Here is a 19352-nt window from a genome sequence, read left to right as displayed (position 1 = left end):
TGGCTACTCGCCCTTTATCGGTCCCCGCTGCCAGAAGACCTAGGGGTAAAAACAAGGATCCCAGGACTTTAGTTGAAGGGTTAAAAACAGTAGGAATCTCTTCCCTGACCGTGATTCTCAACTATCCAGGCATCAGCTTTCCGCCCAGTGGCCTCCAACGCCACACCTGCTCCCACCTGGGCAGACGGCGAGTGTGCGTGTGCTGGGCACGCTAGTGCGTCTCTCCGTCTCCCATGAGAGCAGGGCCTGTGGCTACTCGCCCTTTATCGGTCCCCGCTGCCAGAAGACCTAGGGGTAAAAACAAGGATCCCAGGACTTTAGTTGAAGGGTTAAAAACAGTAGGAATCTCTTCCCTGACCGTGATTCTCAACTATCCAGGCATCAGCTTTCCGCCCAGTGGCCTCCAACGCCACACCTGCTCCCACCTGGGCAGACGGCGAGTGTGCGTGTGCTGGGCACGCTAGTGCGTCTCTCCGTCTCCCATGAGAGCAGGGCCTGTCTGTCTGTCCAGTGCTGCTTCCCCAGGGCTAGACTGGTGCTCAGCTCTCAGCAGGCACAAAATAAACGGTGCTCTGGCTCATCTCCTGTATCTCTGTCCTCCGCGTGTGTGTGTGTGTACACGCAGGCACACGTCTGCATACAGGCACACACACACGTATTTTTAACGTTCCCACACTTTCTCGCAGTTTCAGGTGGAACGGAGGTGGACTGCGTGCAGCGAGCTCGCTCACCCTGTTGAGCAAACCCCTTGGCCTTCATGTGTGCAAGCAAAGCTTTACTGTCACTTTCTCGTTCCCGAGTGACTCTCTCAAGTGACGGACAGTCACCACCAATTCGTCATTCCTTGAAGAGCTGCGGTCGCGTCATCATTTGGAAGCCCCGGAGCGAGGCACGAGGCCGTGTCCCTCCCTCTCCCGCGCCAGCCCCGAGAAGGCTCACCTTTGGCTTTACAGTAAGAAACACAGTTTATATTCTCAGCTTTTTCGAAACCGGACTTCTCTGGACTCAGCACGTAATTCTCTCCGCCTTCTAAGTCCCAGAATCTACAATGAACGGAAGATGGCTCCCTTCAGGGGCCACGTCTGTGCGCTGCCCTCGGCCCCGAGGTTCACGAAGGGACTCCGACCACACGCAGTGACACGGGGCACCCCCGACACGGGACACGGGACTGAAGCAGCCGGAAAAGCAGACACACCACACGATTCCGCTGACGCCAAGCTCAGAAGACCAGGCAGAGACCCCGCAGGTAGCCATCAGGGCAGTGAGGAGCCCGCCCTGGGGGGCCGCGTGGGTGCGGGGCAGGTGGGCTGTTGCTCTTCCCTCCCAGAGCCCGCTACACGGGCATGTCCAGTTTATGGACATTCGTCATGATCTCTACTTTGCTGTCTGTATGTCACCCTCCAATAAGAACACTGCTCCAGAGAGACTGAGTCCGATCGGCAGTGCTGCAGGGCTGCTCTTACCTGAGAACGGGTTCCCCTACGGCGGTCACAAGCACGCTGCCTTCAATCAGGGCGATGTCCGCCCGGTGACCCGTCTTCCCACTCAACTTGACCTGGTAACGAGAAATAATCCAATAGTGGCACGTGGCTGCCGCCAGCCTGGGGCCTCTGGTGTGCGGCAGCCTGGAGGGGATGTGCCAGCTGGGCAGGTGCGGGTGTGGACGTGTGGGCAGGTGGCCGTGGCCGTGACCCTGCAGGGCTGCTCTCTGCTGTGCCTAAGCGGCTGATGACGGCTGCCGCATGCACGGCGCCCCGTGTGCATTTCTAGACTGACCCGTTCAGCCCTGACCACACACTCTCGAGCAGGTGTCAGGAGCCTGTTCTGCAGACAGCAAACCTGCCAGGGGCCCCCCAGCCAGTGAGTGGCTCAAGGGAATCCAAGCCTAGGTCCAGGTGACTCAGGGACTCTATCTGCCACTAGTGTGCCAGGCGTGGGTGCGTGACCGGGTAAACACTGGCGTACAAAAACTCAGCTCTGTCGTCTCCGAGAGCATCTTCAGGGGAAGTTCAGAATTCTGAATTGTACCTGGGTGGACAGGCTGTAAAAGCTTGCCGGGTGAGGGGGTTCAGCCCTGAGCGAGCCCACACTCTCTTGCCCCATCCGATGAGGCCTGCAAAACTCCTGGGAACCGAATCGTGGAGGCGATGCTAACAGACAGCTCTGGCAGCTATGGGGAAGTCAGGTGAGGCCTGGGCTGGGCCGCGACCTGCCGCCTGCCGTGCCACCTACCTTCATCACTTCTTCTGCTTCGCCCTCGGGCCTCACCGCGTACAGGGACAGCAGCAGGTTCTGCGTGACCACCACTAGGGCCTCCTTTTTCTCGATGTAGAAGAGCGTCTGGACAGAGCTGTCTGTGGAAGCCACCCGGGTGGTCTTGCCTTTCTCGTCCACGTAGTGCACCGTCCCTAAGGGCAAAGGGGTCAGTCCGGGCAGCAGCGTGGTTGCCAACAGCCACCGGAATCTACTTAGAGACGTTTGCAAAATAAACATCTTCGTTATAAACATTTACAAATAAAACATTTAAAAACACCTGCACAGAACCCGCCCAGGCCATCTCTGACGTAAGCTCCATCTTTCCAGCCACAACGGCCCACCCATTCACCCCGCTGTGCTTCCATGCCGGGCACAGCCAAGGGCCACACTCAGCGGCCCTGAGTTCTGGCTCTCCTACAGCCGCTGCTCTGTCCCTTCTGTGACACATGTCCTAGTGGCCCCATTCTCCTGCCTGTACTCTCAGCCTCCATGGGGACTTGTCCCGGCCCTGCCTGCCAGCCCCTCCTCGCCCTCCAGGTTCCCTTCAGGCCTCTGAGTCCGTGGGGTCTCTCCTGTGAGTGCCCATGAGGAGATACATTTCTGCTGCTCTCGGGAGCCTCCTCACCCCCCTGGTCTCCTCTCATCTGTTTCCAAGGAACACGTGACTTCCCATTCAACTGGCAGGTTCAAGGTTGCGTAGAGGCCCGTGGTCGGCACATGACCGTGCCGGCACTGACTCTGGCTCAGCGAGCCTCAGTGGCAGGCGTGGTGACACACTCACACGTGCTCACTCATCTGACACGTCCAGTGAGCTCACGGGCAGAGGTCTGACGAGACGGGGTAATCCGCCTCCGAAGCCCACAGCTGCTGTGGGAGGGACGGGACGGACCCCTCCAGAACCAGGCTTGTCCCCGCCGCACACCCATCTGCCGGGCCCGCAGCCCACACCACCTTCTCAACTCCTTGCCAAGGGGCCCTTGCACTAGCATCTTCTTCCCCACGCCACCCAAGGCTCTGTGCCACTCCTGTCCCCAGGACCGCCTCACAGTCCCCTCCATCAGCTGTCTCTCCCCCTCCAGAAACACATGGTATCTCCATTTTTAAAATGACAAAGGCCCAGTGGCTTCCAGCCATGGTCTGCTCCCTCGTTCCCATGCAGGCTGAGCGGCGGGCTGGCGTGTCCTCCGGGAGCTCAGCACCTTCGAGAGCCTCGCTAGCTTGCTCTCACTCCCAGCTCAATGCTGGCCTGTGCTGAGGGCTGGCTGGTGCCGTGGGCTGGAAGCAAAGCCTGCGCCCATCCTGCCCTGTCACACTCCCTTCGCAGAGCTCAGCCAAAGAATGACAGAGAAGGGTGCTCCCCGATCGCACAGAGTGGACTGCGGGAGCGTGGCCCCATGCATGCTGCCTGGAGGTGCACGTGGGAGCAGCTGGGGGGCATGGCCGGCATAGGACCCCTCGTGGGAGCCCTCCCAACACAAGCTCGGCCAATACAGCTCTAGGGGGACAAAGCGAGGCCCTCCTCTGACCACCGGGTAAGTCACTGCGAGAGCAGCGGACGCGTCACTCTAAAACGGGGCCCCACACAGCCTATTTTACACATCATCTCTTTGTTTAAAATCCTTGCCAGAACCCCTAAAAGGTTTCAAAGTCCTAGAGTCCCCACCTAAGTTTCTCACCATCCATCAAGCTGACAAAGAAGGATAGTCCCTCTTGAGATCCCATTTTCAGGAAACTTCCAAAGCCACTTTTCCTCCAGTTAAACATGTCCAGGGCTCTCTCATCACCGCTCACAGCCGCCTTCGCCAACTGAACGAGGTCCCTTTGAAAGGCAGAGACGACGGGAAGTCAGGATTCCTTACAGGAAGATGTTCCTTCCGGGCAGGTGTGGTCACTACAGACGTGCCCGGGGCAACTGGGGCTGTGACCCATCAGGAGGAGCCACACCCCACCCGGGACCAGCCCCCTGGGGATGTAGGGACAAGGCCTCTCCTTGAGCTCCTACTTACTCGCCAGGAGGGGGGACCCGGAAGATGCAGTGAGTTAGGGGTTTCCCGTGATCGTGTTTCAGCAGCGGCGTCCCTTGCACTCGACCCCTTTGGTCCAACCTCCACAAGAGCAGGACACCGAGCTGGAAAACCCAACACCGGGCGGAGGAGACGCATTCTTACAGGGTGACCGGGGAAGGCAAGAGTTATGCTGTGCCACAGATCACACGCGCATTCCTTTCAAACCCAACTACACAACGACTACACGTGCACTGGCAAATACAAATAATTCAAAAATCTCTCGCAAAGAAACCAGAAGCCGTCCCGTGTGCTCTTTGCCCTGAGACAACAACGATCATGAATCAGCTTTTAAAACGTGATTATAGGGGCACCTCGCTGGCTCAGTGGGTTAAGCCTCTGCCTTCAGCTCAGGTCATGATCTCAGGATCCTGGGATCAAGCCCCACATCGGGCTCTCTGCTCGGCGGGGAGCCTGCTTCCCCCCACCACTGCTTGCCATCTCTCTGTCAAATAAATAAAAATCTTTACAGAAAAAAACCCAAAATGTGATTTTAGAATAGATTCAGATTTACCAAAAGTGGCAAGTCATTCAGAGAAGTCCCATTCTCTACCTCGAGCTTCTCCGACTGGCAGGTAGTATGAGCGCGGTGTAGCGCTCAGAGTGAACGGGCTCAAATGACAGAGCGTGTTAGCCAGAGTCGTGCTTTGTTCACGTTTCTTCAACTCCTCGCTGACGCCTGCTTTCTGTCCCTAGATCCCCTCCAGGTGCCACAGGACGTTCGGGCATCACGTCTCCTCAGGCTCTTCTGGGCTGGGACAGCATCTCTGACTCTCTGGCTTTGAGGAGGACCGGTCAGGGGTGCTGTGGGACGTCCCTGCGTGGGGACTTGGTTGATGCTCTTCTCATGACTGGACCGGACTGTGGGTTTGGGGAGAAGGCCACGGAGCCCACGCGGCCTCCTCGTCACAGCGCGGCTTGTCAGGGTGGGTGACGCTGACGTGACTTGCCTGTGCCGCTGCTGCCCCTCCACTCCCAGCCGAGGTCCTGTCTGTGACCTTGTCCCCTCGTCCTCTCGGCCACATTCTGGTTGGAAGGAGGTCACCTCCTCAAGCAAGAACCATCCACATAAATCATTTGGGGGGCCTTGGCACACGAGATTTCTCTTCTCCACCACTGACTTAATTACCATAAATCATAAGGCTATACCACCACTGAGATCATGGCCGTTGACTTTCGACTCCAGGTTACGATCCAGCCCCACTTTGTGTATTTTGATGTCCCAGCTTTGGCCCCTTGGGGCGGGGGGGGTCTTCCGTTAGCTCCCGTGTCCCTCTGACACACCCTGTACTGTGGGTTTCACAAGCACTTCCTTTCTTTCTGACGACAGGTTCTCTGGGCTCACTGTCCATCCCCGGTTCTAGAATAAGCCATCCCTCCAAGGAGCCCTGGCTGCTGTTACGGGAGGAAACCCCAGGAAACCAGCCTCTGGGTGCCAGGTGTACTCTAGGCTCAGCCCTTTACTCACCAGGGTCTCAAACTGTGGAGGCAACCCAGCGCTAGAGGTCATGGTGGGAAAATAGTGCCTCAGAACCAGTCCGGAGGCCTCTGGCCAGGATATAAGCCAGGCCTTACCAAAGGCCACCACCTCTATCCGAATCCATTTGCAAAGAGGCCCTTTGCTGTGTGGCCCAAGGGCTCCCCAAGGTGCGCCTCCTGCCCGAGGTCAGCGCACGCAGAAGTGCCCACACTCTCCCTCCTGCCCTTCGCTCCATCAGCAGGGACTATCCGATGCCTGCAGGCATGCTGGGGAGCGCCCCTACATCGTAAACAGGATGTGGTGACCAGATACGGACGACCCTGAACAACTCGGGTCTGAAGTGCGCGGGTCCGCGTACGTGCAGTTTCTCCGGACGGATCCGGTAGCCTGCTGTAAACGTACTTGCTCCTCCTCGTGACTTTCTTGACAATTTCTTTATCCTAACCTGTAAGAACAGTATGTAACACACACAACGTGCAAAACGTGTGTTAATTGACCATGTTATTGGCAAAGCTCCCGGTCAACAGTGGGTATCAGTAGGTAAGTTTTCGGGGAGTCAAAGTTATACGATTTGTGACTGGGAGGAGTTTGAGGTCTCTAACCCCCAAGCTGTCCGAGAATCAACTGTACTGTCAGCCTTACCAAGCAACGTGCACAATAAATCTCTTAGAAAAGTTACAATGAGTCAAATGTGTTCTCCCTCAGGTTTCTAGACAACACCCAGGGATTAGATTGGAGACAAACCCTGAGCATTCCCATCCCCCTTGCAACTTCATCCAACACGAGTTTATATAATCAACCTCAGACAAGGTATCTACAGGCAAGAAACAAGAGACTTACGCAAAGTCAATGTTTCCCGCAAAGTCAATGTTTCCTGTGCGCTACAGTAACACGCTAGGGTCTACACCACTGTAATTGAAAAGAAGTGGATGTTTGGTCATCCAGGCGACCAAACCTACAAATCTCTACCACTGGTTCATGGCTCACAGCTGCTAAAACCTTTGGAATTTCCCAGGATAAGGGCCACAGCGGTGTCTTCTGTTCTGTTACCAAAGGGGACTTTGGGTCTTCGCCCAAGCGCAGGGCAGCTGCCAGGACAACCAACCACTGATCAGATGGCTCAACTTTCGGTCCCACCCCAACCTCCAGGGAGGGGACAGGTCACCCCCCAACCCCAAGGCTGAATCAATCACCAATGGCCAATGATTTAGTCAGTCACGACTATGCAATCAAGCTCCGTAAAACCCCAAAAGGACTGGGTTCGGAAAGCTTCCAGGTAGCTGACCACTTGGGGGTGTGGGGGAGTGGCACCTGGGGAGGACTGGGACCTCCCCAGACCTCGCCCTGTGCCTCTCCTCCTCTGGCTGTTGATTCCTCTCCTTACACCCTTCACTAAACTGCTAACGTGAGCCGCTCTAGCTGACTGGGAGAGCCCAAGGAGGAGAGACCCTCTGTGTGCAGCCTGTGGGCAGACGCACAGGACTGGGGACTGGCATCTGGGGTGGGGCTGAGACCCTAATCCATGGGACCTGACGTGGTCTCTGGCTGGACGGTGTCAGAACTGAGATGAATTACGGGCACCCCGTGGTATCTGAGGAACCCACCGGCCACCACACCGGAACTGGCTCTGGGAACCCAAGCGGGTTCACACTGAGAGTGTCCAGAGCGGTCTTGCCCCGCACTGGCTGAGTTGACGCTCGCATCCTGCTCTGTGAGTGCGCAGGGAAGCGAGACCCAGTCCACGCAGAGTTCTTGCCTTCCTTTACCAATGGGGCTTCTTCTGATGGACACTTGGGGCAGCATCTGCCCAGTGCCCCTTTTCGAGGTCTCCCCCACCTCTCTGGGCACTGCTGACTACCGTCCATGTGGTTACTGGGCCCGAGCTGGACTTGGGACAGAGAAGGAGGGGCAGCAGCCCCTGGGCATAGCGGGGGTGAATGCCTTAGCTCCCAGCACCTAGGGGTGCTGCCTCGTGAACAGGGAGGCACGGGAGAAAGAGATGGCTGTGGCAGAAGGGGCACACTACAAGGAGATGTGTGTCCATTGGCACACATCTTGGTCTAGACATCCTGAAGCCAGCTGTCCTCCTGTCCCGGGGACCATGGGACACTCCAACGGCTTCAGATTAAGTGTCCCTTCTTACTTCCGATAGTCTGGGTTGGTTTCACCAGTAACCAAGCCCACCCTAAGCAAAAACAGTCTCTGGTGGGAGATGGAAGACCATCGGCCAAGGCCGGTAAGGACAGCTCTCAGCGGTGCGGCAGTCCAAGGGCTCGCTCATTCCGCACTTGTTTCCCTACTTGAGCCCGTTATTCAATCAGACCAGCACTACTGTAGGTTTTCTTGGAAGGATCAAGATTTCTGTCCTTAAATATGTTGACTCAGAAAGCTTTGACAGTACAGATCTGGGTTTCCTTGAATGCCTAGAGAATCTGTTTTGTTAGTTGTTTCTTAATACAGTCAAAAGGATGATGAGGGGGGCGCCTGGGTGGCTCAGTGGGTTGAGCCTCTGCCTTCAGCCCAGGTCATGATCTCAGGGTCCTGGGATCGAGTCCCACATTGGGCTCTCTGCTCGGCAGGAAGCCTGCTTCCTCCTCTCTCTCTGCCTGCCTCTCTGCCTGCTTGTGATCTCTCTCTGTCAAATAAATAAATAAAATCTTTAAAAAAAAAAAAAAAGGATGATGAGGGTCGATGATAGGGAGTTCCTCTGTTCCTACAAGGGATCTGCCAATCCCTTCCATGGCAGGGAGAGCGGAAAGATCACTGAGGAACTAGAAGTCTGAGGGCAGCACAATGTCATTAGGTAGAAACTGAATTGAGAAACAAGAAAAATCTATGGGCACCGGGGGGGCTCAGTCAGTTAAGCATCTGCCTCCGGCTCAGGTCATGATCTCAGGGTCCCGCTCAGCAGGGCGTCCGCTTCTCCCTCTCCCTCTACCCCTCCCTCCACTTGCGTACTCTCTCTTTCACCTGCTCACGCTCTCTGTATCTCAGATAAATAAAATCTAAAAAAAAAAAAAGAAGAAAAATCTAGAAGAAAGGGAAACAAATCAATACCAAAATGGGCAAGTGATTCGATCAGAAAAGGATACATAATTGGCCCCTCTAAGTAATAGTTCCCTTTAACAGCAAGAGAAGTGCTAAGTAGAACACTGCCGACATGCCACTTTTCTCAGTAAAATTCTGAATTTGGATCCAGCTGTCAGGGGTGGGGGCAGGCTGGCGTGTTGGCAGGGGCCGGCACCAGCCCCACGGAGGGAGGCTCGGGCACCTGCCACGGATGCTCATGCCCTGGGACCCAGGCGCCCCACCTACATGACCTTCCCCAAACTTTCGCACATGCGGAACAACAGAAGCACGAAGCTGGCTGTTTAGCCGAAGACTGGAAAGCCCTGAAGCACTTACGAGCAGGGGCCGCTGAAGGATGCGGTGACAGGCTCCCACCCCCCTTCCCGCGACAACAAATGTCTCCAGATTCTGCCAGAGTCCACAACCACGTGTTTCTACAACTCTGGTCTTTAATGCCCTTCCCAACGCGTACCCCAAAGGGCACTGAGAGGCAAAGGCAGGGATCTGAAGTCAGCGCCCACCAAGTCTGCTCACCCTGTCCCCGGACACGAGGCAGTTCCCGCTGGGGCTCCACTCGAGGACGGTAACGTCGGAGGTGTGCGTCGGGGGCACTGCGTGTTGCTCCCTGTCCTGCTTGTTCAACACCGTCACTTCTCCGGTCTCCCACCCAGCAGCGAGCACCAGGCGCGTCGGGTGCCAGGACAGGGAAGTGACCCGGAAGGACCTCTCCACGTGTGTATCAGGCACACGTTCGCCCTGCGGCAGGCAAGAAGCAAATTCCACATTATGAAGAGAGACGGCGATTCTAGGGACTTCTGGCTAATCACTGACACGGAGATCAGCTAGAAAATAAAAAGAGCCATTTATTAAAGAAACGTCCTCCTTGATTTTCAGAGAAACGCCAAGCTTGCTCTCAGTTGCGCTACGAAAACACACAGTTAACACTCAACCAAGCACGCCGGCCAGCTTATCCCAGCGGTTGACCTCATGTTCACAACCGCTTGGTTGCCAGCTAGCATTTTCACCAGTGCCTGTACGACTTCATTCACAAACAAGCAGTGGGCCAAGAGGTCAAGTTTGCTGACCCCAAGGTTCTCTAAGCAGCCTCTGGGGTGACCCCAAGAGTCTTTTCAGGGTCTGCAAGGCCGAAGTTCTTTTTAGCCCCCTCACCTCCAGACTGCTTCCCGAGAGACTTCATGAGAACGAGGAACTGTGCAGAGAGCGGGACATCAGAAGAGGACCCGAGAGCATGCAGATGTCAGTGTGACCCAAGCTGCTTCCCTGAAGGGGCAGGGGCGGCAGCAACACTTGCAAAGGGTTAAGGACTGGGAAGGAAAATCTGATTTTCTTCTTGAAGCACGAGGTGTGTCGTGCACTGAGGAAGGGGTGGAGTGGGCGGAACGTGAGAAGTCTGAGGGGCTTCTACAAAGCTTCCAGTAGGGCTGGAATGGTGCCCCCTGAAAAAGGGATGTTGAAGTCCTAGGGTGCTGGGTGGCACAGTCGGTTAAGCATCCGACTTGGTTTGGGCTCAGGTCATAGATCGAGCCCTGCGTCAGGCTCTGTGGTCAGTGGGGTGTCTGCTTGGGAATCTTTCTCCCTCCTCCCCTCCTGCTCATGCGCACGTGCTCTCTCTCTAAATTAATCTTAAAAAAAAAAAAAAAAAGCACAAAACCATGAAGTCCTAACCTGGTGTCTGTGATACAACCTTATTTGGGAATAGAGCTTCTGAAGATGATCAGGTTAGGAAGAGGTCATTGGCACGGGCCCGAATCCGATGGCTGGCGCCCTTATAACAGGAGGAAAGAGACACGGACACACAGAAGAGGCACATGTGACGACAGAGGCAGTGCAGTGATGCAAGTACAAGCCGAGGACTGCTGAGGATTGCCAGAAGCCACCAGAAGCCAGAGCCAGGCCTGGCACAGGCCCACGCCCAGAGCGCTCAGATACACCATGGCTCCGAGGAGCCCTGAATTCAGACTTCTGGCCTCCAGAACGCTGAGAGGATACATTTCTGTTTTAAGCCACTCGGGCTATGGCCATGTGTTACGGCAGGCACAGGACACTAGTGGTTTCCCATGGCCAGTGTGGCCAGCAGGAGCCTGGACCAGCGCAGCGCGCAGGGGACGTTTCTGGCTGGAGGTGTGGGTTGATTGTGGAATCGGTTTTACATCCCTAAATACGTCCCCAAACCGAAGTAGCGGGGCTGAATTCGCCACATCACAGGGCTCTTATAACACCAGAATCTGCACCTCAGGAAGAAGTGATCCACGTAAGACACACACACCACACTCCCCCACGACATGCGCTCGCTACATACCACACACGCACCGTGTACAACACTGATAGCACCTACCACACACCACACTCACAACACACACACCACACGTGACCCGCACACACTCCACACACCCACACCGAATACGCACCACGTACCACACACGTACCGCGTACCACACTTACAACACACATGCACATAGCACACACGACACACAGACCCCACGCACCACACACTCACACCACACAAGCAAAACATACCACACAGCACACACACGCCACATACACAGGACGCATGTCACATCCACACACTCACAACACACACCACAAAGCATGTACACCGGACACACGCGCCCAGACCACACACGCCACACACGAAACACACAACACATACATCACATGCGCAAACATACCACACATGTACAACCACACCACATATCACACACACCACATGCCACACACATGTGCACACACCACACAGGACACTCACCACATGTACCACACACATACGAGAACAAAAGGGACACAAGAGCCAGAAGCCCTGACGTCAGACACGTTGCTTCCCAGGACTCACTTGTTCCAGATATATGTCCACGCTGCCTCCCGAGGTCGTGCTGACGGAGGCTACCGCCAGGAATGGATGAACGGGGTGCCAGTGGATGTGCGAAGGAGACCCGGCAGAGTCTGGGGCTTCTATTCGGTGGTCAAAATAGAGCGCCATGATGAAACTCAGACCTAGGCAAAGCCAAACCTGCGGGGAAGAAAAGCAGCCAAGTCCTGTTGCTTCTGAACACGGAGAAGAAATGACCGCATAGAATTAGGAAAGAAGCACCACAAACCATCCATTGTGACACCGTGCAACTTACAAACAGCCCTAAGACCACGGGGGCAGCTTGACGTGGAAGAGCTAACAGGAGACAAACACAATTAGAAGCAAGAGACTGGACTTGGAAAGATTCAGGGTGTAACGGAAAAGAAGAAAACGCTGCCGTCAAAACCGTAAGGGGGGGGGCACCTGGGTGGCTCAGTGGGTTAAAGCCTCTGCCTTCAGCTCAGGTCATGATCCCAGAGTCCTGGGATCGGGTCCCGCATCAGGCTCTCTGCTCAGCGGGGAGCCTGCTCTCCCCCCCCACCCCCCGCCTGCATCTCTGCCTACTTGTGATCTCTGTCAAATAAATAAATAATTTAAAAAAAAAAAGTTAGAGGAAGTCCAGCCACCCAGACCCCACGTGTAAATCCCGATTGTCCGTATTCATCGTAACGAAGACAACTCATATTTCTATAGCTGTCTTTCAAGCAAAAATTTCCATCCAAATAGAAGCAAAACTCTGCTTCACAAAAGCAGACGGGAAAAGCCAGTATTCCGTTTATGAGAAAGTGTGAACACCGAGGCCGTCTTCCACGTCCGGCTCTCAGGTAGTAGGAGGCATCAGGATCCCCTCATCGGAGAACTGAGAAAGCAAAGCCCTGGCAGCTGTGGGGAGACCAGACTTGATTAGTTTCCGGAACTTAACATCTTCCTCTCTCGGAAAAGATGCGCTTATTGCCCCTTGGCGGGAGGGGAGGCCTAGGGGTGGCCCCTAGGTGAATGACAGGTGGTCACCACCGCCCGCTTCACACCCCACAGTCAGCGCAGGGACGCTGACCAGTAGAGCAGAGTGTTTGTAATGGGTCTGCTTTCCTTGCACAGTCCTGATGCCAGGCCCGTCAGGATGGCTGTGGTCAGGAAGAGAAAAGAACCGTTGGCAAAGGCGTGGACACACTGAACGCTTGTGCACCGCCGGTGGGTGTGTAAATTGGCACGGATGCCACACGAAACAGTGTGGTGGCCCCTTAAAACTGAAACATAAAATCACCCTGTGATTCGGCAATTCCAGTTCCGGGTCCATCCCTGGAAAACTGAAAGGGGGGTGTGAGCGGATCCTTGCACACCCGTGCTCGGATCGACGCTACTCACAGTAGCCAAAAGGCGGAAAGAGCCTGAACGCACACTGACAGCTGAATGAGCCAACACGACGCAGCACACGCTCAGGAGATGCGGTGCTACTGGCCTGGAAAATCCCGTGTCACAGCACGGAGGAACGGGGAAGACATGCTGCGCAGTGACAGAGGGACAAATACAATGTGTTTCCCCCTGTAGGAAGGATCTGGAATAGTCTGATTCAGAGACAGAAGTGGAACGGTGGGTACCAGGGCACAGCTTTTGAGGTGACGTTCTTTCCGGCACAGAGTGAAGAGCACATACTGGCAGCTACTGGCGAAGCGGCCAGTGGTGGCTGAAGGGGCGGCGGGCACTGGAGTCAGGGGAGCGAGCGGCAGGATCCGGAGGCCTCCCACGCACACACACGCATGTGCACACCACGGAGCGGACACCTACACTGGTCAGCGCCCTGACTCCGGAGCGCAGCACGGACACGAGCTTTCATAAAGTCGTTACAACTGCAGAAACCCCACATAAACCCCAGGTGTTTATAAACAGCGAGGAAGGCTCCCGAGTTGCGTTTTCGTGGGCTGCGCCACAGGGCTGACCTTCCGGGCTGTGGGAAACCCGCGTTCGGATTTTACAAGTTCGCCTCGGGAAGATGCTCCTCTGACAAATCAGGAACGTCCGTGTGTCAGACGGATGGGGAAGGAAGTCCTCGTCCGTAAAGAAGTCAGGCCGGGTTTGGCTGGTTTTGTTTCTTATGGTCATTTCTCATTTCGTAAAGAGCGCGGACGCCAACAGATCTGGAGGGGCTTTTGCCCGGCCTGGGTTTTTCTCGCAGCTTCTCTCCCCAGCCTCCATCTGACGTCTCGGCTCGGCTTCTCCCCCGCAGCCCGCAGGGCCCTGACTTCGCCGGGGCACTTGGACTTCACCCCAAGTGCGTGGCGGGGTGACTGTCCCCCACCCGCAGCTGCCCCTGCCCCACAGCGTGTCCCCCCCCCCCCCCGCAGTGACCCTAACCCGGGAACAGGTCACCGGGGGCCTGTTCCCCCGGTGACCGCGGGGACGGTGTTTGTCAGCAAGGACGGATGCTCTTGCTGGTCTGCGGGGGCGAGCTGCCGGCGGGGGAGCCCACTTGCGGACACCGTTCGTTCGCCGAAGCTTCCAGAGCAGGCGGAGAGAGCACGGGCAGGGCCCAGCTTACCTGACCACGGGCGAGGCGTCGGCTCAGAAACGTGCGCTCCCGCTCTCCTTCACACCGGCTCTCCGTCTCCACGACAAGACAAAGTAGTTGGCCAATGTATACACTTCGGGGAAAAGACAAATATTCCGTTTGTTCTAAGCGATTTTCTCCAGTCTCCTCCCGCCGAGCCCTGTCTTCAGTCCCGGGGGGCTCAGCTGAGGGGCTCTCAGCAGACACTCGGGCTGCACGTGAGGGGCGCAGGGCTGAGAGGAGGGGTGCGGGAGGGCGCAGCTAAGAGGAGGGGTGCAGTGGGGACTGAGAGGAGGGGCGCTGAGGAGGGCTGAGAGGAGGGAAGTTGAGGGGTGGCTGAGAAGGGGGCGCTGAGAGGAGGAGCGCTGAGGAGTGCAGGGGGGCTGAGAGGAGGGGCGCGGGCACTCTCGGACACCCCGCCAGACACCCCCGTCGGTCCCAGTCCCCGGCGGAGGAGGGTCACGGCCGCGGGACGGGGACGCGAGGGCCGCCGCCCCCCGTCTCATCCCCTCCGCTCCCGGGAACCGGAGGGCGCCCACGGAGGCCATCCTCCCGCGCTGACCTCGGACGCCGCGCGAGCTCCCGCCGGCCCGGCCCCGACCCGCTCGGCCGAGGCCCGGCTTCCGGACGAGGATGACCCAGGAGGCCGCCGGCCGGGGGTCCCGCCCGCTGCGCCGTCCGCCCGCTCCCGCGCCCCAGGCCGCTCCGGGGCCCTCCCCCGCCTCTCGCCGCCCGAGCCCGCGGACGCCACTCCCCCCCGCCGAGCCGTTGCGCCGCCGCGCGTTGCCCGGACGACGGCTGCGCGCAGCCCGCGGAAACAGCCGAAGGGAGCGCGGCGGACGCCGAGGCCTCCCGAGGCGCCCCGAGCGGCCGGAAAGAGCCGAAGACGGTCGGGAGCGCTCGTGAGGCGCCGAGGGCCGCTGTCTCCTGGCGGGTCCCGGTGGGCGGGGAGTCCCGCGGTCCTCCCGGGCACGCTCTCCCGGTCGCCGCCGCTGTCTAGACTTCACAAGGCCGGCTCGGAAAGGGGAGCTCGGAGGTCAGGATTGACCCGTTGTGCGCGGAGAAGGAAGCCGGCGACGTTCCTGCGGGTCACCTTTCTAGCCGCGTCGCCCAACCGAGAGAACGTGGGGGAGCGCCGCCGCCGTGCGGATTCGCTCCTCGTCTCTTCGTCTTCTTGCCGGTGCTCTCGGGCCGCAGGCCGTCGGCGGGGCCCTGCTTCTCTCATCTCCGGGAGGTGGGGGGTGGTTCGAGAGGATTTCATAGCAAAGCCACCGGGTTCGACGTCACACTTGAGCTGCCGCGCTCCGGGGGGGGGGGGGGCGTGTGCGTTCCTTCGGCAAGAAGGTGGCAGGCACGGGCGCGCCCGGCGTCATCCCCTCGGACGCCAGCCTCCCCGAGGGCTCCAGCAACGTGCCCCCTGGCCTTTTCGGTCAGGCGTGCTTCCGCTTCGAGATTCGCTTTGGGCGACAAAGCGATGTCTTGTCATTAAAGAAAAAAAAAAAAGTTGCTATGGCGAAAAGGTCCACATAGTCAAAAAGTGAAAACATAAAAGAGGAAAGTGCAGATACTACTGGACCCGACAGTTTAGCTGCTGGATCCCATAGGTACAGGGTAGATCCCGTTTTTTAAAACTTCATTTTGGCGGACACTAGAATTTTTTTACTGAAAGAATTTGACATTTACAGCTTCGTGTAAGTTTAAGGTGTGCTGCGAAGTACTTTGATATGCCCGTGTCGTACTATGGCCCTTGTGGTCATGTCAGTCCTATTACATAACTACAGTATGGGATCATTGTCTGTGATCGTTTGCTGTGCACGGGTCTCTATGGCTCCTGAGTGCTCCTCCCAGGCCTGGACCTTGGGACACAATTTCTCTTATCCTCTCCTATATACATTACATCACCTCTCTTATCCTCGCCTACATACATTAGATCTTTATGGCTCCCGAGTGCTCCTCCCAGGCCCGGACGCAGCTGGGACACCATCTCTTATCTTCTCCTATATACATTAGATCTCTGTGGCTCCTGAGTGCTCCTCCCAGGCCTGAATGCTGCTGGGACACCATCTCTCATATCCTTCCCTACATACATTAGATCTTTATGGCTCCTGAGTGCTCCTCCCAGGCCCGGACGCTGCTGGGACACCATCTCTCTTATTCTCCCCTGCATGTGTTAGATCCCTGTGACACTGCTCCTTGCAGGCCTGGACGCTGCTGGGACACCATTTCTCTGATCCTTCGCCTCCATAATACACCCTAGAACTGAGAACACACTCCTGTTTCGCCATGACGGAGAAATAAGACCCGAGTGCCCAGCGCCATCCACTACGCCAAGGAACTTCAAAAGCAAACTCTCAATCTAATGAAGGACGCGTTTAGCTGACTCAGTTGCACTTTCACACTTTGTCGTTAAAAACTCGGTTCGCGCCGGATTCTAGACTCTGAGCTGAGGCAGCGTTTTCTTCACACGCATCCGTCAACACGGCCCCGGCCAATCACAGCCCGGGCGCTGACCCCATTGGCTGTCCATCCACCAATCCGGAGAGACGCACTGGCTCGCACGGCCGCGAGGCCGGCGTCACAACACTACCGGCGTCGCAGGCCCGCCCCGGGGCCCCGCCCAGCGTCCGTACGTGCAAGCGCGCGCGCCCGTTGCTGGCCAATGGCAGCGCCCCTAGGGGAGACGCGCCTGCTGGAAACCTCGGACGAGCTCGTCCCCGCGCGCGTCGCCCCGCCCCGCCCCGCCCCGCGCGCCGTCCGCCCCGCCCCGCCCCGCGCGCCGTCCCCGCCGTCTCCGCCGGGCCGCCGTAGCCGGAACTGCTGCTGAGCGCGGTGAGCCCGGCCTCCGGGAGCTGAGAGGCGACAGCACCGGCGCCCGCATCCTCGTCCGCCGCTTGCCGGGCGCGGAGGGGACGTGCCGGGGCGAGCGCCTCTGGGCAACTGCTTCCGAGGCGGGAGGACCACACCGGCGTCGCGGCTTCTGTGCAGCGGGCGCTCGGGGGCCGGGGCTGCCCGGCCCGGCCGGTTCTGCGGGCGCCCGGGAGGCCCCCGGGGAGCCCGCGAAGCGAGGCCGCTGCGAGGCGTGGATGAAGGAGGTGACCGGGGGCTGGGGCTCGGGAGGGGTGGGCAGCCCCGACCGGCTGTCACGGCGAGGCCCGGCTCCCAGCCGGAGCGCGGCTGCGGGAGCGGGGCTGCGGGAGCGGGGACGCGGCCTGCGCCCTGGCGGCGGTGGCTGCGCACGCGGTGCTTTGTCGGGTTGGCCCGGAGGCGCCCGGACCGACCGGTGTCGCGGTGACAGCACTGTGTGTGTGCAGCCACAAGTCGGCCCGAGGCACGGAGGGATTTGCTTTTTCCTTCCCGAAACCTGACAGACGGGGCCGGGCGGGGGTTTTGCTGGAGCTGAGTCCACCTCTGTGCGCGGTCAGGAAGTAGCGTTGGAGATTTTCGGTCGAGGGACTCCATCCCCGTGGCTTCCTTTTCCTGCCCGGGAAAGCTCCTAAGGCGTCCGTATGTTCTGGTCCTCCCGTGTTCTGTTTAGTGTCCTCCAGTGTTCCGCCGGGCAGCCGGGCAGCTGTGTCCCGCTGTGGCTTGTGCTTGGCCCGGGCCTGGCTTGAGGGCGGGCAGTTTGGGGATAATAGGTCCCTGGGAGTAGGGTTCTCCCCATTATAACCCGGAAAAAGGCCCTTTGAGGTATTTCCAGGGTTGTTAAGTAGGAATGGAAAAGGTTGAGAAAGGAGCAGCGAGAAACCCTACACAATGAAGTCCTTTAAAAAGTTTGGCTCTTTGTCTTGTCTAGGTTTTTTTCTTTTTCTTTTTTTGGTCTGGGTTTTTGTTGTTGTCTTTTGTTTTTACTAGCATTAGCTAGATCATTCAAATGATTTGTAAGGCCGGTTCCAACAAAAGAAAACTTACTGGTCATTTTGTGACACAATCATCAGAGCGGTAGTAGGTGTTACTCTGATTTTTACTCATTTGTCAGTCTTTCGGTGAGCGGTCCTTGCCCCTATTTCTGTATTCACTTGTCAGCGGTGCTGTCCTCACTTTCCCCTTTTGAATGGAAATGTTTCCATTCTGAGCTGTTGTGTTGAGGACCACACAGAGTTTGGGCACCTGTTGAGGAATCTTAATATTTGTCTTTCTTGCTTTATCACAGGTACACATTACTGACCCTTTTGGGGCTCATAGTGTAGATACTGCCTGATTCCGAGATAATTTGTGAGTGGGTCTGCGTTCTGGGATGCATTTTTATAGTCACCGAGTGTTGTTGTTGACATTTCACGCAGCAGTGAGTGACAGAGTGAATGCAAGAATTTTATTAACTGTTATGAAGAGTTTTTGCACTGCTGTCTTCTGCCCATTCTTGCATTTGGATCTGGACCTATCTGTGGGGTCGCCTCCACGGGTGGCTTCCACCTGTCCCACGCCACGGGCTCTTTGTTGCGGAGGCATTTTTAATGTGTGAATCTCTGCAGCAGCACACACCTCCCACCCTGGGAAGCCAGATTCCCAGAAACCGCGAGCTTATTACTCTGTAAGTGTGTTTTAAAATAAGCAGGCGGACCGGCAGCCGCGGGCCACCATGGAGTCCCCTGTGCACGCAGGCGAGCCCGCGCCTCTCCCCTGGCAGGGTGGATCCGGGCCCCTCGCCCCCGCTCCGGGGCCAACTTTGGGGACCCGCGTGCGGGGCAGGTGCGCGGGCCCGGAGCCCCGCGCGTTTTGGGGGCGGGGAGGGGTGGGGTCGGGGGCGCGGGCGCCGAGGCCCGGGCGGCGCGGGGAGAGGCCCGGCGCGCAGGCCATGAGCAGCGGCCCCGCCGGGTAGGTGCCTCCGGGCCCGGCCCCGAGCTCTCCCCCACAACCCCGGGACCACCCCCGGGCACCACCCCCATCCTCCCCGTCGACCCCGGCCCCTCCACCCCCCACCCTACCTCCCACCCCCACCAACACGACCCCGCCGGCCGGGGCGCCGCGCGCGGACAGGGCCGTCCGGGCGCGGCCCCCGGGGGCCGCCCGGCCCGCCGCCTCCGCGCCGCCGGGCCGCCGTTTCCTGGGGTCGGCGCCGGGGGCGGCGGGGCC

General features: G+C 57.9%; 2 protein-coding genes across 2 annotated transcripts in view; one reads left to right on the top strand and one right to left on the bottom strand.

Moving 5' to 3' along the window:
• The window catches only part of LOC111156226 (intraflagellar transport 140), a 73808-nt gene extending 59444 nt beyond the window's left edge, over positions 1–14364 (bottom strand). The window contains exons 1-9 of the mRNA XM_022516969.1: positions 14274–14364; positions 11720–11896; positions 9403–9624; positions 4263–4384; positions 3933–4075; positions 2233–2408; positions 1464–1555; positions 940–1043; positions 250–288 (exon numbers count right to left, since the gene is read on the bottom strand). Coding sequence (XP_022372677.1) covers positions 250–288; positions 940–1043; positions 1464–1555; positions 2233–2408; positions 3933–4075; positions 4263–4384; positions 9403–9624; positions 11720–11866 — 1045 coding nt within the window. The 5' untranslated portion in view covers positions 11867–11896; positions 14274–14364. The remainder of the gene's footprint in view (positions 1–249; positions 289–939; positions 1044–1463; positions 1556–2232; positions 2409–3932; positions 4076–4262; positions 4385–9402; positions 9625–11719; positions 11897–14273) is intronic.
• Positions 14365–17237: 2873 nt separating this feature from the next.
• Positions 17238–19352, top strand: part of LOC111156066 (cramped chromatin regulator homolog 1) — a 54225-nt gene continuing 52110 nt past the window's right edge. The window contains exon 1 of the mRNA XM_022516653.1: positions 17238–17374. The gene's annotated coding sequence lies outside the window, so the exon portion shown is untranslated. The remainder of the gene's footprint in view (positions 17375–19352) is intronic.

This window comes from Enhydra lutris, unplaced genomic scaffold (assembly GCF_002288905.1).
Source record: "Enhydra lutris kenyoni isolate GAN:26980312 unplaced genomic scaffold, ASM228890v2 scaffoldscaffold45, whole genome shotgun sequence".
In the NCBI taxonomy this organism is placed as follows: domain Eukaryota; kingdom Metazoa; phylum Chordata; class Mammalia; order Carnivora; family Mustelidae; genus Enhydra; species Enhydra lutris.
The sequence above is the reverse complement of the archived record's forward strand: the minus strand, read 5'-3'. Positions and strand labels throughout refer to the sequence as shown.